This window comes from Fusarium flagelliforme (assembly GCF_020744385.1).
Source record: "Fusarium flagelliforme strain FIESC 12 MPI-CAGE-AA-0113 chromosome Unknown B0J16scaffold_1, whole genome shotgun sequence".
NCBI lineage: Eukaryota > Fungi > Ascomycota > Sordariomycetes > Hypocreales > Nectriaceae > Fusarium > Fusarium flagelliforme.
In genome coordinates this window covers 2,419,215-2,444,804 of record NW_025763503.1, presented here as the reverse complement: position 1 = coordinate 2,444,804, position 25,590 = coordinate 2,419,215, and the positions used below count along the sequence as shown (strand labels likewise).

General features: G+C 49.3%; 10 protein-coding genes across 10 annotated transcripts; 4 read left to right on the top strand and 6 right to left on the bottom strand.

Annotated features, from left to right (window-relative positions):
- Positions 1–343: 343 nt before the first annotated feature.
- Positions 344–1,649, top strand: B0J16DRAFT_13904 (P-loop containing nucleoside triphosphate hydrolase protein). The gene is made up of 3 exons (XM_046121856.1): positions 344–786; positions 839–1,042; positions 1,097–1,649. Exons 1-3 carry the CDS (start codon positions 541–543, stop codon positions 1,457–1,459), a joined length of 813 nt encoding a protein of 270 aa, XP_045988769.1. The 5' UTR covers positions 344–540; the 3' UTR covers positions 1,460–1,649.
- A 469-nt stretch (positions 1,650–2,118) lies between these two features.
- On the bottom strand, positions 2,119–3,549 carry B0J16DRAFT_278233 (GrpE-domain-containing protein). The gene is made up of 2 exons (XM_046123832.1): positions 3,051–3,549; positions 2,119–2,996 (listed from the first exon to the last, which is right to left on the bottom strand). The coding sequence occupies exons 1-2, from the start codon at positions 3,345–3,347 to the stop codon at positions 2,553–2,555; spliced, it is 741 nt and encodes a 246-aa protein (XP_045988768.1). The 5' UTR covers positions 3,348–3,549; the 3' UTR covers positions 2,119–2,552.
- Positions 3,550–3,737: 188 nt separating this feature from the next.
- Positions 3,738–5,389, top strand: B0J16DRAFT_366373 (uncharacterized protein). The gene is made up of 3 exons (XM_046130085.1): positions 3,738–4,106; positions 4,160–4,242; positions 4,307–5,389. Exons 1-3 carry the CDS (start codon positions 3,925–3,927, stop codon positions 5,311–5,313), a joined length of 1,272 nt encoding a protein of 423 aa, XP_045988767.1. The 5' UTR covers positions 3,738–3,924; the 3' UTR covers positions 5,314–5,389.
- Positions 5,390–10,486, bottom strand: B0J16DRAFT_327522 (uncharacterized protein). The gene has a single exon (XM_046126109.1). The coding sequence runs from the start codon at positions 10,371–10,373 to the stop codon at positions 5,673–5,675; it is 4,701 nt and encodes a 1,566-aa protein (XP_045988766.1). The 5' UTR covers positions 10,374–10,486; the 3' UTR covers positions 5,390–5,672.
- A 540-nt stretch (positions 10,487–11,026) lies between these two features.
- B0J16DRAFT_13832 (mitochondrial carrier domain-containing protein) lies at positions 11,027–12,643 on the top strand. The gene is made up of 3 exons (XM_046121846.1): positions 11,027–11,377; positions 11,438–12,171; positions 12,225–12,643. The coding sequence occupies exons 1-3, from the start codon at positions 11,196–11,198 to the stop codon at positions 12,350–12,352; spliced, it is 1,044 nt and encodes a 347-aa protein (XP_045988765.1). The 5' UTR covers positions 11,027–11,195; the 3' UTR covers positions 12,353–12,643.
- Positions 12,644–12,646: 3 nt separating this feature from the next.
- B0J16DRAFT_327516 (Mak10 subunit, NatC N-terminal acetyltransferase-domain-containing protein) lies at positions 12,647–15,576 on the bottom strand. Its single transcript, XM_046126108.1, has 8 exons — positions 15,481–15,576; positions 15,264–15,365; positions 15,066–15,185; positions 14,938–15,005; positions 14,761–14,889; positions 14,477–14,710; positions 13,964–14,422; positions 12,647–13,915 (listed from the first exon to the last, which is right to left on the bottom strand). The coding sequence occupies exons 2-8, from the start codon at positions 15,292–15,294 to the stop codon at positions 12,689–12,691; spliced, it is 2,268 nt and encodes a 755-aa protein (XP_045988764.1). The 5' UTR covers positions 15,295–15,365; positions 15,481–15,576; the 3' UTR covers positions 12,647–12,688.
- Positions 15,577–15,648: 72 nt separating this feature from the next.
- Positions 15,649–16,440, bottom strand: B0J16DRAFT_327515 (mitochondrial ATP synthase). The gene is made up of 3 exons (XM_046126107.1): positions 16,314–16,440; positions 16,102–16,216; positions 15,649–16,031 (listed from the first exon to the last, which is right to left on the bottom strand). Exons 1-3 carry the CDS (start codon positions 16,343–16,345, stop codon positions 15,960–15,962), a joined length of 219 nt encoding a protein of 72 aa, XP_045988763.1. The 5' UTR covers positions 16,346–16,440; the 3' UTR covers positions 15,649–15,959.
- Positions 16,441–16,853: 413 nt separating this feature from the next.
- B0J16DRAFT_13813 (bacterial low temperature requirement A protein-domain-containing protein) lies at positions 16,854–19,130 on the top strand. Its single transcript, XM_046121843.1, has 4 exons — positions 16,854–17,557; positions 17,608–17,797; positions 17,842–18,431; positions 18,477–19,130. The coding sequence occupies exons 1-4, from the start codon at positions 16,966–16,968 to the stop codon at positions 19,061–19,063; spliced, it is 1,959 nt and encodes a 652-aa protein (XP_045988762.1). The 5' UTR covers positions 16,854–16,965; the 3' UTR covers positions 19,064–19,130.
- A 67-nt stretch (positions 19,131–19,197) lies between these two features.
- Positions 19,198–20,139, bottom strand: B0J16DRAFT_377577 (uncharacterized protein; the record flags this gene model as incomplete). The annotated part of the gene is made up of 1 exon (XM_046130852.1): positions 19,198–20,139. The coding sequence occupies one exon, from the start codon at positions 20,137–20,139 to the stop codon at positions 19,198–19,200; it is 942 nt and encodes a 313-aa protein (XP_045988761.1).
- A 401-nt stretch (positions 20,140–20,540) lies between these two features.
- On the bottom strand, positions 20,541–22,703 carry B0J16DRAFT_327511 (uncharacterized protein). Its single transcript, XM_046126106.1, has 5 exons — positions 21,864–22,703; positions 21,677–21,811; positions 21,125–21,629; positions 20,714–21,075; positions 20,541–20,636 (listed from the first exon to the last, which is right to left on the bottom strand). Exons 1-4 carry the CDS (start codon positions 22,239–22,241, stop codon positions 20,738–20,740), a joined length of 1,356 nt encoding a protein of 451 aa, XP_045988760.1. The 5' UTR covers positions 22,242–22,703; the 3' UTR covers positions 20,541–20,636; positions 20,714–20,737.
- Positions 22,704–25,590: the final 2,887 nt, after the last annotated feature.

The window sequence follows — 25,590 nt, the reverse complement described above, 5'->3', positions numbered from 1 at the left end:
GCTACTGCCCGCAACCACTGTAGCCTCCACCCTCCCCCAATGACAGTTGCCCTGTCAACATGTTTACTCGGGTAACTTGGTGGTGCAACAAGGCCACACTAAGACCCGACTTGACTCCCCATAGTCCTTCCGCTTGTTGGACTTGACCAAGTAGTTTAAACTTGCCGCAAACAACACAACCTACCTAACTTATTAACTCAACCCAAGACAAGTCGAGACAAAACTATCATCCATCCATCCATCACTCAACCACATTGAGCCTCATTAGCTCCAGCATTCCAACTCAATTCGCGTCGCATTAGCTTCAGCTTCCTATTCCACTCTTCTCCCGTATACACATATCGCATCAGGGCACTCGATAGCATTATCTTCTCACACCCCGCATCAACAACACACGAGCACTATAGTTCCGACAACTTAGGCGCATCTCAAACAAGGTCATCTTTCCACTCATCGACCTACTGCACACTAAAGGCAGAGCGACTCTAAACAGACTCGCGCTCGCACCCCGCGACTCACTCTACAGCCTTGCGCCCAAGCATGGCATCATCTCACCAGTACCGCAACTCTTACTTTGACACCAACGAACAGTTCCGACGTCAAGAACGCACTCGTTCCAGCGAGGGTACCGTCAGCACCACTATGAGCTCGTCGACGGGCCGCGAGTCGGCGGCGACTCACGTCACAGACGCGCCCACCTTTTCCAAGAAGATTGTTGTTGTCGGCGATGGTGGCTGTGGCAAGACTTGCTTGCTCATCAGCTATAGTCAGGGTTATTTCCCAGAGGTAAGCGACCCTTGGCGACCACTACTGTTGGGCATCAATATTAACGAGACAGAAATACGTGCCAACCGTTTTTGAGAACTACATCACCTATCCTATCCACTCTGCCACCGGTAAGACGGTGGAGCTTGCATTGTGGGATACCGCCGGTCAAGAGGAATACGACCGTCTCCGACCGCTCTCATACCCCGAGACCGATCTTATCTTTGTGTGCTTCGCCATCGATTGTCCGAACTCTCTCGACAATGTCCTCGATAAGGTATGTGGCATTCGCCATTCCTCAGTCTTACGCCATGCTAACTATTCTCACCAGTGGTACCCAGAGGTTCTACACTTTTGCCCGTACACTCCTCTCGTTCTTGTTGGTCTCAAATCAGATCTTCGCTACAAGAAGACCTGTATTGATATGCTCAAGACACAAGGCCTTACCCCGGTCACTACTGAGCAGGGCATGGCGTTGGCTAAGAAGATGAACGCACAGTACATGGAGTGCAGTAGTAAGGAGATGCGAGGTGTCGACGAGATCTTTGAGCAGGCCATCAACACTGTTGTTGCCAACGACCGGAAAACAATCGAGGCCGCAGCAGCCTCGGGCTCTTCCAAGGAGGGAAAGACATCATCAACACCCGGGGTGGGGCAAATTAAGAGGAAGAAGAGAAGGTGTCCAATCCTCTAAGGCACCCACGACTGGAGATGGATGAATGAATGTTCTTGGATTTGAGGAACTTTCCTACTCATCAATGTCTTCCGATCTCTCTTGTCATCTTCTCCTGGGGAGAGGAGACTGGGAGGGGTAGCAAGAAAGGCAGCTCGGTGGGCCAGCATTAAAAGAGTTGTAATGACCATCGCATGAATACTGTTTTTATAACGATTTACACTTACGTTATTTCTTTACCTTCATTGCTGTTTTAACACTGGTAGGATTTTCCGGTAAGCAACAGGCCGAAGAGACGACATCGCGGGCGTTGCTGGGAAATACTTCCCTCCATTACCTACCTACCTACTTAGGAGATGTATCTCTACGGCATTGGGGATATAGTTTTGGGATTGAAAGTATGGCATGGCATGGGAGGAAGCGCGCACATTTGTTTTTGAAAGTGTCTTATAAGATAGGGGAGCAACCAGAACTACAGGCCTGTTTCTATATGTATTGCATCATCGGCATCAAGCAGGGTCGAGGTGCCAGGTGTTTTGTTGGCCTTTCTTTTGTTAGTGTTTCTGGCGTGGTTTTATTGAGCTGATAGGATTGTTGAAATAAAGATTTAACAAATAATATTGTATGCCCGTTCTGTGATATCACTGTGATTAAGAGCAGAGCTGACGTATGAAGAGAAGGGAACTCTCGGGTTTTAGTTGTATAGTACTGGGATCACTCATGCATCACGAGGATATTTAAACGTATTCTATGCTTGACTTTCTGGATTCATCGTTATCATAGCTGAGTTACCAGCATAGGTATTCATTTCTACCTCAAGGCTCCTGGGTCATGAGCGACACCCTTCAACTGCCTTATATCTTCCGCTTCCTTCCACTGTTATACAAGTACGTCTTATTTTTATGTACAAATGTCCCAACTCTCTTGAAACTTTTTTCTCCTAACCAAGCACCTAACCATCATACAAGTTGAAAAAATGACCATCATGAGGGGAGCATTATACAGGGAGCCAACGCCAACCGATAACCGAGTTTAATAGTACACGCGAGATGCGAATTGTGCAGGGATGATGTGACCGACACATCACCTCTCATATTAGAGTCGAGATATGCGTTTATTTGTTCTTGACGACACCGACCTTGGCGGCGCGCAGCACTCGGCCATTGAGCTTGAAGCCCTTCTGTTGAACAAAGAAGACGGTGCCGTCCTCCTTATCAGGCTGGGGAGTCATGAAAGTAGCCTCCTGCTCGTTGGGGTTAAACTTCTCGCCCTCAGGGCTGAGACGTTCGAGACCGTGCTTCTTAAGGGTGTTCATGAGGATGTCCTCGGTCATCTTAAGACCCTCGTACAGGTTGGCGAGATCCTGAAGGTGCTCAGGTCGGTCCTTGGCGTTGAGCTTCTCCTGAGGAACCATTCCAAGGGCGCGGTCGAGGTTGTCGACGCTGTCGACAAGGTCCTTGGCGAACTTCTGAATAGCGAAATCCTTGGCAGACTTGACCTCACGGGTAGTACGCTCTTGAAGGTTGCGGAAGTCGGCAACAGTGCGCAGACACTTGTCCTACAAGATAATTAGTGTTGTCAAACAATTTGAGGCTTTTTGATCGCCACATACCTTCCAGTCCTTAACCTCCACGTCTCTGGCCTGGAGAGTTTTCTTGAGCTGAGCGACCTCATCGTTTTCGCCTTCCGCGGGCTTCTCCTCAGACTTGGTTTCCGACTTGGCCTCCTCGGTAGGCTTGGCCTCAGACTCCTTGGCATCGCTGTACCATCTCGACACGGCGGGCTGGGCGGATCTGAAACTGAAAGCAGGCGCAGCCTGGAATTGCGACTGAATGAAAGGTCGAGGGGCGGCGACCTTGGGAGCAGCTCGCAGAGCGCGGGACGAGGTGGCAATGGCCTGGCGGAACATTGTGAAGTATACAGGGAAATAAATTAAAGATGTATGGAGGGGATGAGAGTATATGACGAGTGAGGGTTTAGTGAGGTGAGGCTGGTGCACTTAAGTAAAGTGTGCAATGGCTTATGGTAGGTGGACTATCAGGAAGTTTAGAGCTCCGAGTTAGGACTGAAATTTTAAGCTGTCGGCATGATTCGCTTCTCGCATGTCGAAGGGTCGCGCCGGCTACTGTTCCGGGGACGGGAAGCTTCCATTGAGCATTGGAAACCCCCCACTTTAGCAGGGCATGATGATCTAGGGTAGCTGCGGATCAATGAAAGCCCGCCGTTGTATCATCGACCCAATTGACGTTTCCTTGAGGCTGTTGAGACCCACTATTTTGCTGGTCTACGTCGTGCTCTGGCAACCTGGAGGCTAAGGTAAGGTAGCTACAGTTATTGCTATCCATTTGCTTCAAGTCCACCCCCAACCAAACAAGTTCATCATAACAACCACTATCCTTTACCGAATCTACGCCTCTTCTCCGTCCGCATAGCGCATACAATTCTACATACGATTCCCCCCGACAAAGAAAACCACATACTTCACAATGGCGGCGGCCGAATCGGCGAGGATCCAGGAAGCGCAGAAGCTCGCCAAGTCCGACCCACGAAAGGCTGAGGCCATCTACAAGGACATTATTTCCAAGGCTCCTAGCACCACATCTGATGCCGCTACTCGCGAGTATGAGTCTGCGTTGATCAGCCTAGGAGAGATCTACCGAGATGAGAAGTGCGCACCTCTTCACGACCGCTTCTCCTGTGCCCCGCTAACAATTGCAATAGGAAAACGCAAGAATTGGTGAATTTGGTTAAGGAGAGCCGGACAGTATTCTCTTCGTTTGCAAAGGCCAAATCGGCCAAGTTGGGTATGTCTTGAAAACCACATAATCTTGCGCCCATGCATCGCAGTCAGCTAACATGGTGACGTAGTCCGCCAACTGCTCGATCTCATCAAGGAAATCCCCGACAGTACCGATATCGAAATCTCCGTTACCAAGGACTGCATAGAATGGGCAACCGCTGAGCGACGCGCCTTCCAGCGACAGGACCTCGAAGTCCGCCTTGTCGCCCTCCAAATGGCCAAGCAATCCTACTATGAAGCTCTCGGTCTGATCAACAACCTCCTCCGTGAGCTCAAACGTCTTGACGACAAGCTCCGTCTCGTGGAAGTCCAGCTTCTCGAATCAAGAGTTTACCACGCCCTCGGCAACATTCCCAAGGCCCGCGCTGCACTGACCAGTGCACGAACCAGCGCCGCCAGCGTATACACCCCTCCTATGCTACAAGCCAACCTCGATATGCAAAGTGGTATGCTTCATGCTGAGGACAAGGATTTCAACACCGCTTTCTCTTACTTCATCGAAGCTCTCGATGGCTACCACTCCCAAGATGAGAGCACCAGAGCTCAGGCTGCACTGCAATACATGCTTCTTTGCAAGATCATGCTTAACCTTGTAGACGATGTCAACAACCTTATGACCTCGAAGCAAGCACTCAAGTACGCCGGCAAGAACCTCGAAGCTATGAAGGCCATTGCTCGCGCCCACTCGAACCGATCACTGGAGGAATATGAGCGTGCACTTTCTTCCTACCGCTACGAGCTTGGTAGCGACGCCTTCATCCGTAACCACCTTCGTCGCCTCTACGATGCCATGTTGGAGCAAAACCTTATCAAGGTTATTGAGCCTTTCTCGCGGGTAGAGATCGACCATATCGCCAAGATGGTTGGGCTCGATACTCAGCAAGTTGAGCGAAAGCTCTCCCAGATGATCTTGGACAAGGTCATTATTGGTGTTTTGGACCAGGGCGCTGGCTGCCTCATCATCTTTGACGAGACTCACCGCGATGAGTCGTACGATGCCGCTCTTGCAACCATCGAGAAGTTGAGCAGCGTTGTGGATGTTTTGTATACAAACCAGGCGTCTATGCTGGAATAGATTAGGCCACCCGTTGTATGTAATATGTCACAGTATCTTAGACTAGGCGTTTCAAGAGGGAACACGATCGTCTATTCTGATCAATGCTTGTTTTTGTTCATGTGCTATATAATACTATGCCTGTGACTCCTAATGAATGACCCAAACCTATACAGACAATGCCTCAACCAGTAAAAGGGTATTGAATGAGCTAACATGGCGTGAAAAAAGTACAAACGACGGTTCGTATCTGGTATCTCCAAACGACAATAACCTAACCTAGTCATGAAACAAAACGCCTCATGAATGCTAAATATGCCATACTTTGTAACTCAATGCAAAAAGAAAACATGTGGACAGAGGGAGAATCTCCGCATAGTTTAATGGAACATAACTCGTCCAGTTCCGGAAGAAGCCTCTTGACTTCTCCTCCGCTCGCCCAGAATCAGGGCGAATAATCGCTTGGCCAGCGCCCCTTCATCCCAGCCGCCGACTTGGGCCTTGAAGGCATCGACGCAGTCCAGGTGCCAACGCTCCAGCGTCATGGCCTCTCCCTGGCTTCGAACCATCTTTCCAAGATACTTGTCCGAGCAACGTTCATAATATGTGATAAAAGGGCCTTGGCGACGCTCTTGAAGTAGATCATCGAGCAGAAGCCAGTGTTTTCGGGTCCAGACCGTCTGTGACAGAGGTTCGGGACGTGTTTGTTTTATAGGTAGTCCCGCATTGGACACAGGGTTTTCAAAAGTAGTGTTGTTCTCTTTGTTGGTAGTTTGGCGAGGTGGATGCCTCACACGCGGCCGTTGAGCAACGTTGCTAGCCTGCGATCCTGCCGAGGAGTTTGAGAGTCGGCGTTGATGACGGACCTTGGCCTGTTCGATAGGAGAGAGGACGCTGCTCGTAAACTCGACCACACGACCAGGAGTATGAGGCTTAAGTGGAGAACGGAGACTCGATTTAGTAGGTGAGGCGTTTCTTGGAGGTAATGGTCGGAGAAGCGGGCGGGGAGCAGGGCGAGGAGCAGGTTTAGCTGGGGTTGGTTCCGGAGAGTCGTCGCTGGCATTGGAGGTTTCTTGTGTCCATCTGTGGATATCGGCGTGAGAGAGCTGCATCCGTGGTGGAGTGGGTGCTCCGGTAGTAGGAATAGACTCCTGCTCAGGTTCGGGCTCAGGGACGATATTTTGAGTTGATGCCTTGAAGAAGGACTGATTGGTTCGTCGACGTTCAGGTGTAAAATTCGCTTTCTGAGGCACTGAGGGCAGCTCAATAGGCTGAACTTCCATTCCCTCGTCAACTTCCGCCTCCGCGTCCTCCTCTAGGTCTTCCTCCTCAGTATCATCCTGCTGTTCCCTCTCTTCTGGTTGTTCAGATATCTCCTGCATCGACGCGTCATGCTCTTCATGTGCTGAAGATGCCTCTGAACGGCGAGCTGGGGACGACTGATTAGACTGAGAATATGTCTCTTCTTCAGAGTGTTCAGAAGGCTCTTGTCTCGGTGCGGGTTGAGCTGGGCGGACGGGTGAGAAGAAACCAAGCCTTGGCTGCCCTCGAGGCGCAAGCTCTTGTTGGGGTACTTGTGGAAACATGGAGCTTGTCGGTAGCGTCTGCTCCATCACAGGCTCAGGGTCAGGTTCAGCAGGCCGTGCTCCGAAGACAGACATCCTCTTCAGAGGTGAGAGCTTATCTAACATTCCTGGGATGATTGCGGGAGACGAGAAGAAATTCGACAGATCGAATCGATTCGCCTTTGCGGTTGCGGGAGCTTGGTTGGGCTCTTTGGCACCCTCCTTCTGAGTAACAAGAGAATACTCTTCTGGTTGAGGCGGTTCTGCAGGGGCAACTTCCATAGCGTCCGACTCAGGCACAGCATCTTCCTCCATGGGTCCTTCGTTCTCGTCAATCTCGCTCATCGTTCGCTGTTCATCCCCTGGGGCCCTCTGCGTTTCGCGAGCAGCTTGTCTTTCCCATCGGCTCGGCAATTTGCCCCGTCTGCGGTAAGGTGATTCTGGCTTTTTCTCAACCCGTGGTTTAGGAGCCGCACGAGGACTTGACCTTTGCGCCTCAAACTCCCACAAATCCATATCATCTCCTGCAACTTCAGTCTCATCATCCGGGACGTCCACTACCCCGTCTATTTGACCATGGGAAACTGGTGGGGCCGCACGTCTTGTTGTTCGCGCGAAGGCATCAAGAGGCACGTCTCCACGAAGGTTGGGGCTAATGGGGCCTTCGTTCTGCACCCAGCTCATACCACCTTCACTAGGGGCCTGGAAACGCGTCGAGCTGGCGGCAGAATCTCTAGATGCAGTCCGTCTATGACGCGGCGAGGAAGTGCGACTGCTCCTCTCGAGAGCTTCCATAAAACTCTGCTGTCCTGTGTGTCTGCTATTGGTTCCAAATGGATCTTCATATGCCTCGTCGCCCTGAGGAATTTGGGCAACCTCAGAGAAAGCACGAGGCTTCCCGGGACTAGCACTCATACGTCGCATGGTTTGAGACTCTCTTGGTCCCAATTCCCTGCTAGCTGAGCTCCTAAAGGGACTGCGCAAATGCTGGTCACGGGCCTCAGGTGATGGGGGATCCGATGTTACGCTTTGTAAAGCACGTCCTGCTCTGACAATAGGGGACAGTGTAGGGCGCCTGGCTCTCTCAGATACCACCTCGGGTTGAGATTGAGGTTCTTGAACAGGCGACGTGAGCTGATTCATCGGTGTCACCTCTGGCTGCTGGATCTCAGTTTCTAAAGACAGCCGAGGATGGTGTGGTTCAACAACTTTAGGTAGCTCCTGTACCACTTCAGATTCCGCAACGACAGGGTCATCGATAACAGTTTCCTCAAACACTTGCTCATCCACATCAGAGTGATCATCAGGCTCATCCAAGAATTGGTGATCCTGGTCATCCAGATCCGAATGGTCATCGGGTTCTTGGGCAGGGGCATCGAAATCTATCAGAAGTTCATCGCCCTTGTCCGCCTGCTTCTCTACAACTTCATCGACGATCTCATGCACAATTCCCGGGGGCGCTCGAACTTGGCTCACAGGTTCAGTTGTGAGATGTCTCGGCGAAGAACCCCTGGATGAGACTGATCTGGTAGAGTTCCGCGAGGCAGTTGCTGACTTCTGGTTGTTGTCACTTTCAATTCCAATGTTCGGAGGCGTATCGTCAGGGGTAGGAAGACGCCCTGCATCTGAACGAGAGACGGCGCTTACATTAGAGGCTGCTGTCGGGCTAGCCTCGTTTTGTTGTTCCTCTTCAACCTCTGGTTCTTCAACTCCTCGGTCTTGCTCTTCTTGGACTTCTGGTTCCTCAGGCTCATCTTCGAGCTCGATAAGTTGTGCGTCTTCCATTTGAATATCCTCTTTCTCAAGTGGTACCTTCTTAGCAGTCGCTCGGGGGCGGCGGGGGGTAGCTGCTTCCAGTACAGCATCAGGGATTTCTGAGAAAGAATCGTCATAAGCGTTTGAGTCTTCGTTTTCGAGGTGAGATGCGTCATATCGGTGGGATGCGAGAGGAGATCCACGGTATCCAGTGGTTTCAGGGACGTCAGGTGCGTTCGACTTTAGTAGCACTTGGTGTCGCAAAGGGGAAGAGCCTGGTCTCCGAGGGCTTTGAAGCCATCTGGAAGATAGGTTACGGTTGGGTGAGAATGTCAGGGGTGGGCGAATAGTAGATTGCCGAAGATTCTGTTGGGATTTTTCCGGTGCGGGTTCTTTGGATGCTTCGTTCTTATCCCCTTGCTTCGCAGTTTCTTCATTCGTTTGGGGCCTATCGCGATCCTGTAATGATTGCCGTAGCGATTCCAAAGTATTGTTAATAATCATGCTCGTCTCTTCGCCTATATCGTTCTCGGTATGTTCCTGCATTGAACTGCGCAAGCTCGCCTGTAACGATGGGAGCGAGTCCATAAAAATCATACTAAAGTCTTCGCCTGCTGCAACGGTATCTTCGGGTCCAGGTCGAGTGTCGTCTTGGGGCTCGTCTGCAGAAGAAACGTCGCTCCCAGCAGGTCCGTATCCATAATCTCCAAAATCTGATGATTCGCCATCTCGGCCATGCTCTGGGCTCGAAGGAGCGGGTGCAGCTTGTGTTGCGCGACTTGCGGGTCTCGGAGTTGGTTCATCGTCCAACGTCGCCATCCAGATATCCGAGTCGGGTTCTGAAGTTTGGGCAGGCGCGCTATTGTTCGCGGTCCGATTTGCGCGCAATTGATTTGCCTCGGCTTCTGAAGGTGTGATTACCAACGTCACGTCGTTATCGGCTTGAGAGTCGTCGGCGCGCATCGGAGGAAGATCAAATCCATCGCTGGCGAATGTGATATCGTCGACAGGGACGTCTTGTTGGGCGCTTTTCAGATCTGAAGTCGCCTCCTCTATTTCCTTCCCTACATCGCTAGGCGGCTCAATGGATCGATTCTTCGGGGGTCGGCCTCGTCGTTTCTTGCCTGTTGTAGGCTGTGGAGTATTCTCTGCTGTATCCGTATCTTGTGATATACGTTGCCGCCGTCGCGGGCTTCCTGCTATTGGTGTTCCCTTTCTTTTTGTTCCTGCGCTCGGTAAAGGTGTACCATTGTTTTTTCTCGGACGACCTCGCTTTCTGGGAGTCGCGTCAGGATCTTGCACCTGATCCTCAATCGTTTGTTTTAACGGAACGGTCGTAGTGGTCGCCATTTCTCTCCGTCGCGCCACCGGCAAGTAAGGACTATCTTGAAATAGTTTTCGACGCGCGCTGCTCGGTGCTGCCGTCACAACTGGTTCTTCCGTCTCGACCGTAACTAGTAATTTTTGGGGCGCCTGATTATCTCCAACTTCGAGTTCAAAAGTCTGCTTCCTGGGCGACGTTCCTAATCCTCCGGATGAAAATCGACTGGATCGTTGACTGCTTCGTACTATTCTGCGCGTGGTCGAAGGAGGCATAGCACTTAGAGTCTTGCTTTGACTCCGAGGCGGCTGCTCAACGGTATCATTTAGTGGATCTGGCGAGGACATAATATCCGCGCTGGGCGTGTTCATATCGGCCACCGAGTGCCAGCGAACAAAGGAGGAGTCAGTATCAACGGCTAAGCTTTTGCGCTTTCGCATCGACTAGTGCTTGATTTAATCATTCATGGGTTGGAATGCAAAAAAAATAAAGTGCCGAATGCATGTATGCAAGCGCGCACTATTACCGCCCGTTCATCTGAAGCAAAACCAACCCACGGTGTGCGTTGGTTTTTGACCGGGGGGGACGTGGCGGGCGTGTTGACATTGGGCTCGATTAGGAATAGCGCCGTCGTGCCTCTGTTCCCTGGTTCGCATCTTTTGTTTCTCCCTGGCTCCGAAGCTTGCATTCCCTGGTCTTGGTCGTCGGTAACAGTGCTCAGAATAACTACCTAATTAGGATTAGCGGTCATGCTCTGTCGCAGGCACTGCACGGTAAAGATCTCTAGTTACCGGCCCATGTCCTTTCTTTCCCCACGTCACATGCAGGGAAGTGACCTCATTTTCAGATGCGGAACAGTGGCCGACTTTTAGGGATGTCTTCTCGGTATCAACTCCCGTCCCGACCTCGGTATATTTAGAGGAGCACCCTCCTGTAACGATCTTTCTTCCCTTCTGTCACCAGGAGGAGGCCCTTGTTTTTCGAGCTGAGACATCCTGCCATTGCCGATACCGAGAACAGGCCTAGGTACTTCCATTTCCTCTTGGAGCTGTCGAAGCAATAATCTAATACCAGCCAGACTTTAAATATCCATAATTAAGCACGGCCCCGCGCAACTGTAGGATCCCCTTCCCCAGGTTTTCTATTATACATTCTCCAATTCATTTCATTTCCATCAACTCAATTCAATTCAAGCAACAAACTTTTTACACGGCTTTCGCTTAATCTTGCTTAAATACTTACATACATCTTCAGGAAGCATCATGTCAGACAACGCCGAGAAAGAGACTACTCCTCAGATCGACTCCCCTGTTACAAAGGTCGAGATTACACCAAACAAGGTTGAGATCGAAAAGGCGCCCGAAGTTCCCGCCATCCCCCAAAATGACAATGTCGCTCACGCTCTGGCTGGCGCTGGAGGCGGTCTTTTGTCCATGATCCTGACGTAAGTATCGAAGATGCTTGTAACATCCCAATGCGACGCAATGCGCTGACAGTATCAAAGCTACCCTCTTATTACTCTCTCTACACGCGCCCAGGTCGAGTCCAAGAAGGCCGAGAGCAATTTCAGCGAGGCTGTTGGCAACATCATCGCTCGCGAGGGTATCTCGGGTCTTTACGCCGGTATTAACTCGGCCCTCTTCGGCATCAGCATTACCAACTTCGTCTACTACTACTGGTACGAATGGACCCGCGCTTTCTTCGAGAAGGCCGCTGCTAAGGCTGGTCGCGCTGGCTCCAAGCTCACTACCGTTGAGTCGATGATCGCCGGTGCCATTGCTGGCTCCGCTACCGTTATCATCACCAACCCCATCTGGGTTGTCAACACCCGAGTCACTACTCGCCAGCAGGAGAAGAAGAAGGATGTTGAGGCGGGCGAGTCTTCCCAGCCTGCCAAGGCTCCCAGCACCATCGGCACTCTGCTGCTGCTTCTCAAGAACGAGGGTCCCCAGGCCCTTTTCGCTGGTGTCATCCCAGCTCTTGTCCTCGTCATCAACCCCATTCTTCAGTACACCCTGTTCGAGCAGCTCAAGAACACGGTTGAGAAGCGTCGCAAGGTGACTCCTACTGTTGCCTTCTTCCTCGGTGCCCTGGGCAAGCTGTTTGCTACTGCGATTACCTACCCTTACATCACTGTCAAGTCTCAGATGCACGTTCAGAGTGGAGGTAAGAAGGAGGGCTCCTTGGCCACTCTTTCTCGCATCGTGCGTGAGAACGGTTACTCCGGTCTCTACCGAGGTAAGTACTACACCATGCCCTATACTTGGCCATTCGCTGATTATCATCAACAGGTATTGGTCCCAAGATTACTCAGAGTGTGCTCACTGCTGCTCTTCTATTCGCCTTCAAGGACGTTCTTTACGAGCAGACCGTGCGTCTTCGAATGGCTCAGGCCGCTCGCCGACGCGTCGTCGCTTAAGCTACCTTGACGTTAGCTTAAGCGCTGGTCCCACAAGACCCATCTTCTTATCAGTGTATTGAAACATCCAGTCATTTTCAGTATCCCGTCCCAATATCGAAAAGCATCTGCGGTGAGAATGCATTTGGTTATCATTTTGGAATTGTTGTGGGGATGGCGTTGCGTTCTCTATTTCTTTGGTTTGCAGTCCGCTCAAGTAGAGTCAAGGCTGGCTGCGGGATGGCTGGTTAAGGAGGTCACTTTCATTTGGATACCCAAATGTACGTTTATAGTTTCGAAATACGTATTGAAATCTATTTGATTCTTTTTGACTCGTTAGGTATCGTTATATATCTCTTAAGCAGGAATTACACGAGGCACAATCCACCAGTCGTGATAACACTTATCCGGAGTTGGCACCTCGGCCTTGATCGAGTCCTCCGCTTCCTTCTCCAATGCCTTCTGCACTGTCGTGATTGCAAGTCCCGTTGCGATGCATGCCTTGAGGGCGTTCTTCTTCGACGTAACCCATTTCTCGTGAGAACCAACCGAGAACGCATCCCTGGCAGGCAACTTGCTCAAAGCTTCAAGTCCTTGCTTCGCACCTCGAAGTGCCCTCTCTGCATATCGGAGAATATCTACTGTGGATGATTCTGGCTGTGCAGTACCCTCTGTGAATTCTTGGAAGTTAGGCAGAGGTGGGAGACCAATCGCAGCAAATGGTCGCATGCGCAGATCAAAACGCAGTTCGTCGTTGCTGTATGGTCGTGGAGGAAGCTTGATCAGCTTCAGTCGCAGCAAGATCGTGTAAACACATGATAGCGCATCCGATAATTCCCATGTGACAGCTGCATCAAGAAGCATGAGCCGAGTAAAGGCAAGAGATCGCTCAAGCTGGCGATCGACGGTAGGATCTCGGGGTCTGGAGGGCGCACGCGACTCCTCGACCTTTCGTACGACAAATGATTTGATCCTTTCGGCGTGCTGTAGCCTCCATTTGGCTAGGTAGTTGAGATACCAGTACATGCCGGCAAGTTCATCTGGCTGGTAAACTTCCAGCTCGAAGCCAAGCTGCACGATCGTTTCCATTTGGCGAATCTTGTACAAATACGTCCAGGAAGAGAGTGGAAGGGACCATGTCTCTACCGGAACACTGTTTGTGCCGGTCAACCGCTTCATAGGCTCCTCGTTCAACTTGATTTGGATGTTTTGGTCAATCTCTTCTGCGTCGACTTGAAGGTTCTCCCAGTCCCTAATAACGTGACAGAGCGTGCGTCGCACACGGCATCGGTTCTGGCAGTATGTCCTGAAAATATCAAGAAATGGCTGTGCAGCTCGTTTCCGGAAAAGCTCCATTTGTTCAGCGACTATAAATCGGGGATCTTGAGGAACCTCGATTTCATCATTGTTGCGATCAAGTTGAATGCTCGCTGGTAAGGTCACGATTGAAAAGTCGTCGTCTAGTAACTGGCGAATGCTCATTGAACCTAAGATTTCCATCTCGTTGAATAGGAAGGTCTGAAGCAAAGTTCGCACAAAGACCAGTGGTTGTGGCTTCTTGGCTTGGAAGTAATAGACGAAGGTCTAAGCACTGTCAGTACGAATTTGTCTAAGGAGAATATTCTCGCTTACTTGTAGACATTGAGAGTCGGTGTAGTTAAGGACATCAATTAGTTCAGCGCCATCCTTGAACAATCTCGACAGGTGCTCGAATGCATCTTCAAACTTTAACTGCACAATCGGCCTCGGAGGCATGGTACTCGCAAGTTTGCGTTGGAGCTTGGCGCTGAAGGCCTCGTCAACAGATCGACCTAGCTCGTGAGAAGACTTGATGGCCGGGAGAAGATCTAGACATTGCAGCCATGGTTTTCTCGCTACATCAGGCTCCCTCACATGCTTGGGGCATTCCGTAGCATCGAGGAAACACGATCTTAGCTGCAGGCGTTGGTCCAGTGCTTCTCTGAGATCATCGCTGATTTCGCTCAGTGTACCAAGTAGACTTCTGGCCTCTTGGATAGACTTCTGAATGTCTCCAGGTTGTATCTCTGCAAGAAGAGTACGATGGTACGTGTTTGTCACAAAGTCCTCTTCCTGTTCGTCTCTGTCAGCCGAGTCAAAATCTCACGCCTTTCCGTTCCTTCTCACCTCGTAGTAATGTTCTGATCTGATTCGCTCATTCACATAGCCACAGGCCTTCAGCAAACCAAGACAATACGCTCTCAAGATTTCCAGCATGCTCGAATTCCCAGAAGAATCAGCGGTGGCGTTTCGGACGAAACGGGCATCTTCGACAGTTCGTGGCGTGGGTGTCAGAAGGGCCTCGGCATACACACTGGTGAACAGTGTCTGCGATAGAGGATATCCTTGATGCCAGGCCATCTAAATAGACAAATTAGTTTCGTGTCTTGTTAGGTAAATAAAGCGCTTACCTCATGACAAAGAAGCTGGTCTATGATTCCCAGCACTTCCTCCGGCAGAAGTGGCCGAGTAACATCGTAGAGCTCCTCAAGCTCATCGGTTGACTCTACACAACCGCTGTCCATCTTAGGGTCCATGATCTAAGTGCGTCAGCCTTAGATCTGGTGATTGAATCATTTAAATCTCACTTCAAGAGCCGCGACGGACTCAAACAACGTAAACATGTCATCTTTGACGAGATCTCCGGGTGCAAAGGCTACAGTAAGAGTCAGTGGATGGCGGGGTCATGGTGGGAGTACCAAGCATGAAAACTTACTCTTAACAGCTTCTGAGAATTTATCTGTAATATCCACGGGAACTATTCCCACAGTCCTAATATCTGGAGGTGGCGGAGGGGGAGGTTCATATTGGTAGTCCAGCGATAATCTCGCGATATCTGTGCCTTTGGTCAGACTTTGACATCACATAATTCGAGGTCAGGGTAAGGCGAGGTAAGGTATTATTGGGTACCCACCATCGGGAATGCCTGAGTCGGCCATGTCCATTGAGTAAAGCGACAAGTGATGGGATTATGAATTAATATTTTAGCCCGAGCACCATTTGTGTGGGTTGAGATCTGTGTTGACAAGAATTTAGTATCATGTGTTGACAGGAAGTTAAGCTGTGAGAAGGGATGTACGTCCTATCTCCAACCATGATTGATCATGGCTCCACCACTACGTACTACTTACTTGGTGATTGTTGGTTTATTTGAAGTCTGGGCAAATTAACATTACAGCAATGTATTGGTTAATAAATTTGGTATGAAAGTTTGGACAAGATCATGGTAGAGAATATTATGACAAAGTCAGCTGCTAATGCGGTCTTCATCTAACGCTTTTGTGGAGAGTTGTTGTCGTTTCGGCTGTAGCCGGGTTGGCAGAAAGTTGAGATATCTACGTCCCACTGTGACCATCACATCACATCACGATCACGATCACGATGCAATTCGTTGGACATTATTTATCACCAGCAGTTCCTATTCCTCAATTGCAATCGTAGTTTTGAGTTGATTGTTATATTGTAGCAATCATTAATGATACAGTGGTACCAGGTTCATGCAGTCGGCGGCTCTTGGTGAACAAGTTCCATCTCATCCCAACCGAGCAGCCCCCGTCAGGCGCCATGCTTCCAAATTTCCACGCGCAATCATTCATCTCGTTCGATTTGCTTAAGCGGCGTTCTCGGCGGCGATGGCAGCGTTGGCCTTAGCAAGGTCCTGGGGCTCACCCTGCTTGCCGTTCTGTTGAGGTAATTACCCGTTAGTCTTTTGTCGCTTTATTTCGATATTCGCAGGTTCAGCGTCGCCTTACATTCCACTTGGCGAATCGCAGTTCCATCTCGCCTCGGCGCTCGGCAGCGATTCTCTTATCTTCCTTCAAGCTTCGGCGGACAACGCGGGCGGCGATGCCCAGGTAGCGGTTGTAGCTATCGGGAAAAAGATGTTAGCTTCTCGGTGCTCGGGTACGGTCGCTCGGCGGGCAGGCGATAAAATCGGCAATGTCTGAGGGTTCAATTGACGTACGTAAGACCAGCGGCTCTCCACGCAGCAGGCATATTGGCGGTGTTGGAGGTTGAATTGGGAGGGATTGGTTTTGGTAGTTGGTGATGGCTGAATCTTTGCCCCGAATTACCGGACGACGGCAGAGCTAGAAATGGTAGCCTTAGGCCGAATTTGCTGCTGGAGCCGGGAAACAGCCGGGATGTGGTGATACGTCACGTGATGTAAGACGGTGTTAGTGTAGCGGGAAGACCCTTGCGTACCTGGATCTAATCAATTTACAGCAGCCATCTCACCTATTCTCACGAGCTAACAATCCTTCTCATAATCCTTTTCGTCAGACATTGCTTTCAATACGAATAATAAACACAACCATTTTCAATTCCTTAGTCATGATTACTCGTGTCTTGTTAAGCTTAAGTGAAACAACATGCTTATCTCAAATATGCATGGCTTGGCCAAGGGTCGTGCAGCTTCAAATCAAATAAGCCGTGAGACACATCACCAAAAGCCAATAGTAGCGGCATCAAGATAGCAGGGGCTACTATAGAGTCGGCCGCCCAATAAGCACATACCATTGGCCTCTGTGCTTATCCTGCAGCTATTCCAGCTTCTCCTCATATAATGGTACTGGGTTGTCTTTCTTAACCTTACAACTTCCGTCGTCTCTCCTGAAATGTCTTTTATCCCTTCTGCTCGACGTCGGCGACCGCAGGAGTTTACTCTCCCCAATGGGAAAAGGGTGATTGCCTCTCTTCCAGAGGACGTTAACGAGTTACGTGAAAAACATGGAGACCTCTGTGATACACAGATCGAAATTATTATCCATGGATCACCAGAACACCACAATTATCTCAAAGAGACACGAGATCACCATGAAAGTCGCCGTGATCACTTCCGTCGAAAACATGGCCCTGCTTTTGACGAATGGGAAGATATGCAGAGTCAGCTCGATCTAGTCAATAGCCACATGGAACGACTCTCGACTAGCACATCCGGTCTGAATGCCAATTTCGACAAGTTTGGCTACGGCGCTGAATTGCGAACTTATGATGATGACGAGCCTGCACCTGGTGTCGACTCATCAAGCATGTCTACGTCCGACACATTATCAGTTGGCTCTGGTGGGGGTCAGCCTCGATTAGGGGAGACCATCAAGCTCTTCAAGAAGCCAGTCATAAAGCAATGGTTTCACAAGGGCCTGCTGTGGCGTGCTTCGGACAATACAGAAATCATGGCCATCGAGCTCTTCTTCGATCTTCTTTACGGTAAGTGTTCCAGTGCTATTATGGTAGCCATGACCTAAACAAGATAACAGTCGGTATTATCCACGTCAACGGTGAACATGTCTGGGCAGAACCAACCGGCAAAGAGCTTCTGCGCTTTGCGATTACGTTCATTATGTCTTGGAAAATCTGGTCCGATATCACCTTGATCTTGAGTTGGTTCGAGACAGACGATGTCTTTACTCGGCTTGAAATTCTGTTTGAGATTGCATGTCTCTTGGGGTACGTTACCTTGGAAAGACATGAGACTTTTACTAACTGAACAGGTTCTCGACCAATATGACATATGCCTTCTATGAGGGCGAACACAACACATACACGATGCTTGTGTCTTTCTACGTTGCTGCTCGATTCAGAGGTATCGTGCATTTCCTATATACCGCTTACCTTCTTCCAATGGTTCGAGGTGTTATGATCTGTCAGGCCATCAATATTATCGTTCCTGCAACTATTTGGATCGCCAGTATCCATGTTGAGATGCCTTCTCGACTAGGACTTATCTGGGTTGCTATCGCCTTGGATATGTGTGGTCAAAGCATTTTAACAGGGCTATTTCAATGGGGTCGGACAACTTCACAACCTAAACGGTTTGCGAGATATCTTTCCGGCCTTTTTGAATTCTTTCCCGCCGTCAACATTGAGCATCGAGTTGAACGGACCAATGCCTTTGTTTCTTTGGTGTTTGGATACTCTGTGATGGGACCCATGTTCCAGAGTCATGGAGGTTATACAGTCGATGTGTTTCTGGGTAAGGCCATTCTTGGGCTTTGCCAGGCATTTGTCTTCAACTGGATCTACTTTGATGTCGATGGAAGCAACATCGATGTACACGCCATCAGGCGCGCTGTATATACTTGTGAGTCATTGGGTCTATGCCAGCGTGCTTCGTTAACTGTTGTAGCTTCGATATGGCACTACGCTCATCTTCCCTTCATCATGGGCTATATCCTCGCATCTGCTGGATTGTCTAAGCTCGTTCTAGTTGCTGACACTCCGAGCGCAAACCCTGAGCATCTAACAGATCACTATATCGAGCGTGCAGAGCCCGAGATCGCCAATGGAATCCGGTACTTCTACTGTCATGGTCTTGCTATCGCATTGCTTTTCATGGGAGTCATATCAGCTTGTCATGGACATCGTCACCCGTCAACTCGGCGCTTATCCAAAAAGACTCGGCTGGCCAACCGGGCACTTGTCTGCCTCATCCTATTCTGCTTGCCCTTGGCCAAGAGCCTCAATTCGTTGAATCTCGTGTCCATCACTCTCGCATTGACCACATGGGTCTTGCTTCTTGAGTTGTTTGGCAAGTCGTGCCGCAATGACCCTTTTATTGGTGAGAAGCAAGGATGCTCGGTACGGTACAAGTGCAAGTGCAGCAAGAAAGATCTTGAGAATGCGAATCTGGACGAGAAGCCTAAGACTGCTTCGGCAGAAGTCCTCGAGCTGGGACCTAGAGAGAAAACTGCAGTGGCTGATGTACAAGACTGAGCAAGTTAAAAGAGGAAGGATATTTATATTCTTGGCGGCTACTGTCTCGAATATCTCAGAAGAACTTGTCTACATGTAAATCAAACTCTCGCTATTTAATTCCAACACATGAACCAAGTCACCGTTCCAACAAATCAAGGGCCACCAGATGCACCTCCCATGATCACCATAGTCTGGTGCATTCTTCTTCTATCGACTTCCTTCTTCATCATCGATACACAGCTTGCAACAGCAAGAATTTCCATCTCGATACTTTCGTCCTTTCTATCCAGCCACTCACGCAGATCAAGCATGAGTCGTCCTCCATTTCCAGCAGTACATTTCTTTGAGCCTGGAGTGCGGAGTCCATTGCTACGCACGAACTGTCCAACCTTGCGTCGTCGCACTTCCTGCTTTCCGCCTGCCATGGCTACTTTCGTAACCTGGTCAAGGATAAGCAGACAGTCAACTTCTTCGCCAACAGAGGTTTGTACGGCGCGGCGTTCAGCGCGGGAACTATACCGCCACTCGAAGGTGCCGAGATGAGTTCGCATAACTACACTGCGAGTAAAGACGCCCTTGCAGCTTATTTCGATCTCCTCAGATTGTCTGCTCTGAAATGTTTCATTCTCAAGACGAATTTTGGGGGGTTTGCCTGGCCCGAAGCGATAAGCCGTAGTACAGAGTGGCTTCTGCAATTCATCGTTTGCTCGTGCTAGGAAGCATGATCCTGAGTTACGAGCCGGTCGAATGGAAACATATTCGGCTTCATCGATATCGCCTGTTGGTCTGACGTTGAAGATGTAGATAGGATCTGGCTGTGGTGGCAGAGGCAGGCTGATGAGAGGAAATCCTGGTGCTTGGATCTGAAGTTGCTTAGTTGGGCAGAAGACTTCTGTAGCAGAGGTTGAGGTGATATTGTTGTTGTATAGGGTTGTGTACTCGGGAAGAGAGTTTGTGGAGGAGGATGCTGGTGAGATGCGGGATAGCTCTATAGCTTCGGTGGTCTCATACTCAGGAGGGAGGTTCAAGTGTGTGGAAGAGCTACCATTGGGGTATGATACTGAAGTCGACATGGTTTCCATCTTTGTAGACATTTTGATCTTCTCAAGTAATGTGTCTTGGAGTAGTATGTCCAGTGTAAGTCGTGTGAGTGCTTGATCACTCTCCTCCATCTCCACCCCCAAGCCGGGACAGGCGATATATATACACAACCAATCCCCACGAGCTCCCTCATAATGACCACACTCGCAATCTGATCTTCGCTGAAACCGAAGAATACGGCGCTGTATTCCTCGGACAGCCCAAGGCATCTTTCAGCCCTGTGGCAAGCTCCTTAGGGTATGATTGGTCAACTCATGATATACACTCCACTCTGGGTACAATACGACGAATGCGAGAGTCAATTAGTGGGGGGCTTTGCAGAGGCAGTGCCGAGACTTCACTAATAAGAGCAAAGAGAATCGAGATGGAGGTAACGCCCGAGCAGTATGAGTTCAATCACGAGGTTATTTAGTGATTGCGGTTTAAACGATTGGCTTTTAGCTCAAGGTGTCGTTGAAGCACAAGTACTCGGTAGATGCAGATTCACGGTGTAAGTGAAATCGCAAGATCAATTTATACTTATAGAGCTTTGTTCAATTTCTCATGATACCTTACTAACTCCGTCAGATCATTCTCATTAACAAGATCAACTCATGGAACTCTCCCAAAGAAAGTAATATCACGATCAAGTTGTTCCTCCACCCACATCGGCCATTGATTATACGCCTGATGCTCCATATCAATGCTCGCATTGAGATACTTCAACCACCGCGCAAAACCAGGATCAGTATCTGTCTTTCCCTCTTCAGAACGACTCTTGTCCGAGACATTCCTCTCTTGTCCGCTGATAGGCGTCATGATTTCGTTGATAGAAATCCAGTGCGAGTGGAGGAGCATCATGACTTGGTTATCTGGATTAATGAGGGCTTGGAATGTCTCGTGGGGGAGAAGCATCCACCAGCCGTATTGTGCTGTGTACGCTTTATAGGCTACAAAACCCAGTCAGATGGTTATTGGTGGTAGATATTTGAGACTTACCGTCCCAGGAGTTGACGTAGAACTTTTCGACTATCGTCATGAGATGTTGATGGTACTCAACCTCAACACCCTCTTTACACAACGGTTTAAGATTCGTAAGAGCCTCGACCGCAGAATCAGTATACCCCTTCTGGATAAGAGGAAGACCCTGCATGAGGGGCTCAAGCAGCGCATCTTGCTCTGGTTCTATCATGTTTCCGAATATCGGCTTGATACCACGAAACATCATCTGCATCCCTACAATCATGATACCCCGGATGAAAGTCAGATACTCTGCTAGCCCGTCCTCAAGACTGACTGATTGGAATGTTAAGGCGTAGCAGGTGGCTACCATAGCGTTTGCCTCCTCGTAGTCCATTGAGGACTTGGCTGTTTCTCCGAGGCGTTTCTTTATGGCTCTAATGGCTTTTATGCGGTGGTTCATGGCTGATGAGATGAGACTGGGATCGTTTCTCATGAGTTCGGATGCTGAGAACCCTAGAATTGCATGCATGAGATATTCGTGCTGGTAAGATCAGTGACTAAACGCTCATAAGTTGAAGAGGAACATACGTTATGTGCAATACAAGGAATCTCATGAGTCCAAACATCCTCTTGCTTCAACGGATGATGGGGATAACATTGAGTCAGAAAATGCTGAAAGAAGCGCATATCCTGAAGACTAAACAGCGGGACCTGGTTATGTGGCTTCAACACTTCATCAGCTCCAAACCAAACTTGAATATCGACTGATAAATACCTGATGTGTAATCTGAGGCGCAGAAGGATACTCGCACTTCAATCCCGTCTTCGTGCAATGTCCACACGCAGGACGAGTCTCCTGACACTTGATACGTCTCCTCTTACAATTATAGCATCCTCTCCGGCTCTTAGTATGACCTCTCCTCTCAAGTCTCTGTTTTTGCAGTGAAGATGCACGAACGGCGACTTCGCCGCCGGAATTTGATGTTGAGCTTGGCGGGGTTGCTTTGTCTGATGAGGATGAGGATGATTGTTGTTGGTTATAGGCGCTTTCACCGAATGACAAAGGGTCGGTTTGGAGAAAGGCGCTATAGTCAAAGTCAGACTGGTCGGGGAATGAAAGTATTCCCGGCATGAAGTCTTGTGATATGTCCATCTTGAGGTTTTTGGTCGGAGAGTTATTATTTAGCCGATGATGCTCTTGTAGATCTAATGAGGTGCTTGTGCTGCAAGTTGAGTAGACGACAGTGTATCCTCTCGGCAGTCGATTGTATGTTGTTTAATGATCGCATCAATTAAACAATTGTATTGGAAGGATGAAGTTATCAAGACCTAGCAAGTAACTCACGAGGTGTCAAGTCCTTGATAGCTTCAATATAGCACCAACGAATCAGCATTCCATCGTCACGTGTAGAAGCTTGTAGTGGTTGACCCTACAAGTGGCTTGGACTCTGCCACAATTAGTTGAATAGTCTCTTCAATCATTCGCTGCAGTTGTAACTATCCCTAACAAACAGGGCGAGGCATAGCGGGTCATCATTCAGCCGCTTCCTCGCATTATCATCCCTATTTGGGGGCAGTGCTATATGCAACTGTTGTTGGGCTGAGAGACATTGATTTACTATCAATCTGGGTGGATCTGACGGTTTTACTTAACCGTTTAAAACAGACGATAGAGAATGACGTCTATTCCAAACTGTCTCTTGACTGAAACCCAACTGTCGATACGTCTTGATCGATGGAGCGGGGCCCCGGTTTCAAATAACCTATTTGTTGGCGTTTAGCTTCAGCCTAGAATGATTCGAGCAATAACTGCAATAACGGGAACAATCCATTTAATTAGACCCAAGATTGATATCAACCTCAAACATAATATGTCATTTGTCTTGATATCCGGACTATGGTGTTTTTGTTTTATCTTGAAACCCCAGTTAGGTAATGATTAACACGCGCCTGTGATCGTCAGCATCTCATTTCCCAAAGACTAACACCGGGCGCTTCCATCAATACAACGATTGGCAACCATCCCAGCGTCGATCGGTGTTGTTAGCCCACCTGAAAGTCTGGAGCTACGTTACGGTATGTTTCTATTTGGAGAACTGGCTCATTTACTGCCGTTCACCGTTAACGTTGATCTCCCTTGTTAGTTCAATCGAGGCTCTGTGAGAAGAATGTCCTTGAATGGCGATAGGGCATCAGGGCAGGCATCTCATCATCAAAGAATAGCAGCCGACGTAACAACATATACTACAATGGCAATATGTGATTTTGGTGTTGATAAAGCAACATTGAAAAAGCATGTTCTCGTGCTACGATACAACGGGTGGATAGTCAATCAGTGATTCATACCGAAGATCTTACCCTACACCAAGCCGAGTTGATATCTCAACCTCGAGGCTTGAGCCGTATAAGTTATCTCGCCTACCAAGACAAAATCCACTGCCTTTTATGGAGGCCTCTACAATCCCCGGAGCAAGCTATAATTCTAGAATCACCGTGTTGCGGGCTGCTTCGTTTCATTCCCGTGTCCAAGGAAGGCCCCAACTCAACATCCCCAGATAGCAGTGGGGCCATACGACAGAGCGCTCGTATAAACACCACGGCTAATATCCCACTCCATCCATCGTACTGAGAGATTGGACATCGTCTAGGTCTCAATGCGGTGTAGGACAATTCATCCAAGCGTCTGTCACTCATTGAATAATTAGATAGAAGATACGTAGAACGTCCAGTAGGAGCCTCTAGAGCTCGACGAGCTTTGGTGGATCAGGGATCTTCTGACGCGATCTGGCCTAAGATAAGATGAGCTGCCCCATGGCTCCATAACTTATGGGCTGAAATCGCGATGATCAGTACGCACAAAAGCCGGTCGCTTGAGAGACAGACTTTGTTGTTTACAGTGAGGCTGGAGGTAGGCAAGTAAACAATTCCCCTGAGTCTTCCTCAGAATATGCTTGTAGGCTTGCTACCCGAAAGAGCATCATTAATCAGAAAGACGACAAATTAGCAACACGTCAGCTTGACCGCCACATGTCAATAGTCCCGGTGCCAAGACGAGATAAAAAATAAAGTCCGTGGCCCTTATTAGCCTCCCATGCACAAAGAGTGCTTGAGTGTGTCCTTCTTTGTGCTTGATTTTGGATAAAGGCAAAAAGTGCAACCATCCCTTATGCAGGGTAATCGCAAACTCTGCCCAAAAGAAAACGCTAACAAAGAAAAAACAAAACCGAAACTGGCATTGTGTTCTTCCAATTTTTGTCCTCTCTTGTGTGTTCTAAGACCACAAAGCCAAGTTGTGCTGGTGGGTGGGGATAAAGCGGTTGAGGATGTGACCCTCCCATGCCCTTGGTGTGTTTGGACCGGGGAATCGAGAACCAAGCTTTTTGTGCCAAAAATGGCTCAACCGTGGTTTTTGATTCCGTTTGCAGAGTAACCTTGTACGGTATTCTTCGAGGGTCCGATCCGCCGTCAGTTCCCCGGGGGTTACAGTGACAGTGAGATTGACAAGAGCTCGAATATTGACAAGGATGAATCATGAACTGAGAATGTCTTGTTCGTGTGGCGGCGGGACGCAATTTCGGAAGGTGTTTCACGCGGCGGATGCTAAGTAAGAATTAGGCTTAGTAGCCGACGTGGCCCTGTGCAATGGTTCAGGTGTCCCAAGAGGCTGGTCTGGGACTTTGGAACAGCTCCAGAAAGCCAAGCCTGAGACTGCGCGTTCAGACTTCAGAGTTTTTGGCGGTGGCAGTTTGGGTTGTTTCTGTGCGTTGTCGTGCTAGCACTGGCACTCAGAATTTGTGGGCGTCATATGATGGTTATCGTGCGTCGTGGTGTGAGGCAATTGGAATGTCCAAGAGCCTACTGATGCATTGTACCGTAATTGCGATATGTAGGTTGTGCTTGGTGGTCGACGTCCTGAGGTCTTGCATTCACGACGTGGGCTGGGCTTGGCACGAGAATAAGCATGAGTAAGGCGAGACTACCATCGAGCATCCTGGGTAGGATCAGCTGCTTGCTTCCTACTACGGTAGTAGGTCAAAGTCGATAGTACACGGCCTTGTCCGTCCGCTCGTTCAAGGCGTTCTCGAATACAGCTGAAGCGAAAGGAAGCGTCCAAGTGCCGGCAGGAAATTAGGTCGGTCAAGCTTTGCTGTCTTGGCTTAATCTCTGTCTGCGAACGGAACCGTTTGTTTCTTATACCATAGTGGATAAATCAAAGCTCCATGGGGAATTGTCGAGTCAGTTATCGGGGCGAGAGTGTGCTGGCATCGCAGCGTAAGCATCAGTCAGTTCCATTACAGCGAGCACTGAGCGCTGTACAGTGCATAATTGCCCCCGAAAGAGGCTGCGATGAATCATTCCATTAGAACGTTATTGGGCCGTTTGCGGTCTTTTTTGTTTTCTCACTGTTTTTGTGTTCCTGCAGATGGGGAGACTGGACCTGCAGTAATTAGACCAAAGCCGGACGAAATAGTGTTGCTTACGGCTGTTTCAGTGTGAGCATA

Excerpts from the sequence above, each read along its gene's own strand:
- B0J16DRAFT_278233 (XM_046123832.1), bottom strand. The coding sequence starts at position 3,347 with ATGTTCCGCCAGGCCATTGCCACCTCGTCCCGCGCTCTGCGAGCTGCT. Across the intron at positions 2,997-3,050 it reads TGGAGGTTAAGGACTGGAAG|GACAAGTGTCTGCGCACTGT; the intron begins GTATGTGGCGAT and ends ATTATCTTGTAG.
- B0J16DRAFT_13904 (XM_046121856.1), top strand. The coding sequence starts at position 541 with ATGGCATCATCTCACCAGTACCGCAACTCTTACTTTGACACCAACGAA. Across the intron at positions 787-838 it reads GTCAGGGTTATTTCCCAGAG|AAATACGTGCCAACCGTTTT; the intron begins GTAAGCGACCCT and ends TTAACGAGACAG. Across the intron at positions 1,043-1,096 it reads TCGACAATGTCCTCGATAAG|TGGTACCCAGAGGTTCTACA; the intron begins GTATGTGGCATT and ends TATTCTCACCAG.
- B0J16DRAFT_13832 (XM_046121846.1), top strand. The coding sequence starts at position 11,196 with ATGTCAGACAACGCCGAGAAAGAGACTACTCCTCAGATCGACTCCCCT. Across the intron at positions 11,378-11,437 it reads CTTTTGTCCATGATCCTGAC|CTACCCTCTTATTACTCTCT; the intron begins GTAAGTATCGAA and ends ACAGTATCAAAG. Across the intron at positions 12,172-12,224 it reads TTACTCCGGTCTCTACCGAG|GTATTGGTCCCAAGATTACT; the intron begins GTAAGTACTACA and ends TATCATCAACAG.
- B0J16DRAFT_366373 (XM_046130085.1), top strand. The coding sequence starts at position 3,925 with ATGGCGGCGGCCGAATCGGCGAGGATCCAGGAAGCGCAGAAGCTCGCC. Across the intron at positions 4,107-4,159 it reads GAGATCTACCGAGATGAGAA|GAAAACGCAAGAATTGGTGA; the intron begins GTGCGCACCTCT and ends CAATTGCAATAG. Across the intron at positions 4,243-4,306 it reads GGCCAAATCGGCCAAGTTGG|TCCGCCAACTGCTCGATCTC; the intron begins GTATGTCTTGAA and ends ATGGTGACGTAG.
- B0J16DRAFT_327516 (XM_046126108.1), bottom strand. The coding sequence starts at position 15,294 with ATGGACATGGCCGACTCAGGCATTCCCGATG. Across the intron at positions 14,890-14,937 it reads AGTCCGTCGCGGCTCTTGAA|ATCATGGACCCTAAGATGGA; the intron begins GTGAGATTTAAA and ends TGACGCACTTAG. Across the intron at positions 13,916-13,963 it reads CCGACTCTCAATGTCTACAA|ACCTTCGTCTATTACTTCCA; the intron begins GTAAGCGAGAAT and ends GACAGTGCTTAG.
- B0J16DRAFT_13813 (XM_046121843.1), top strand. The coding sequence starts at position 16,966 with ATGTCTTTTATCCCTTCTGCTCGACGTCGGCGACCGCAGGAGTTTACT. Across the intron at positions 17,798-17,841 it reads GAGATTGCATGTCTCTTGGG|GTTCTCGACCAATATGACAT; the intron begins GTACGTTACCTT and ends CTAACTGAACAG. Across the intron at positions 18,432-18,476 it reads CAGGCGCGCTGTATATACTT|CTTCGATATGGCACTACGCT; the intron begins GTGAGTCATTGG and ends TAACTGTTGTAG.
- B0J16DRAFT_327515 (XM_046126107.1), bottom strand. The coding sequence starts at position 16,345 with ATGCCTGCTGCGTGGAGAGCCGCTGGTCTTAC. Across the intron at positions 16,217-16,313 it reads TGGAGAGCCGCTGGTCTTAC|CTACAACCGCTACCTGGGCA; the intron begins GTACGTCAATTG and ends TTTTCCCGATAG. Across the intron at positions 16,032-16,101 it reads TGCGATTCGCCAAGTGGAAT|AACGGCAAGCAGGGTGAGCC; the intron begins GTAAGGCGACGC and ends TTACCTCAACAG.
- B0J16DRAFT_327511 (XM_046126106.1), bottom strand. The coding sequence starts at position 22,241 with ATGGACATATCACAAGACTTCATGCCGGGAATACTTTCATTCCCCGAC. Across the intron at positions 21,812-21,863 it reads CGCCTCAGATTACACATCAG|CCACATAACCAGGTCCCGCT; the intron begins GTATTTATCAGT and ends GAAGTGTTGAAG. Across the intron at positions 21,076-21,124 it reads CTACGTCAACTCCTGGGACG|CCTATAAAGCGTACACAGCA; the intron begins GTAAGTCTCAAA and ends TGGGTTTTGTAG.
- B0J16DRAFT_327522 (XM_046126109.1), bottom strand. The coding sequence starts at position 10,373 with ATGCGAAAGCGCAAAAGCTTAGCCGTTGATACTGACTCCTCCTTTGTT.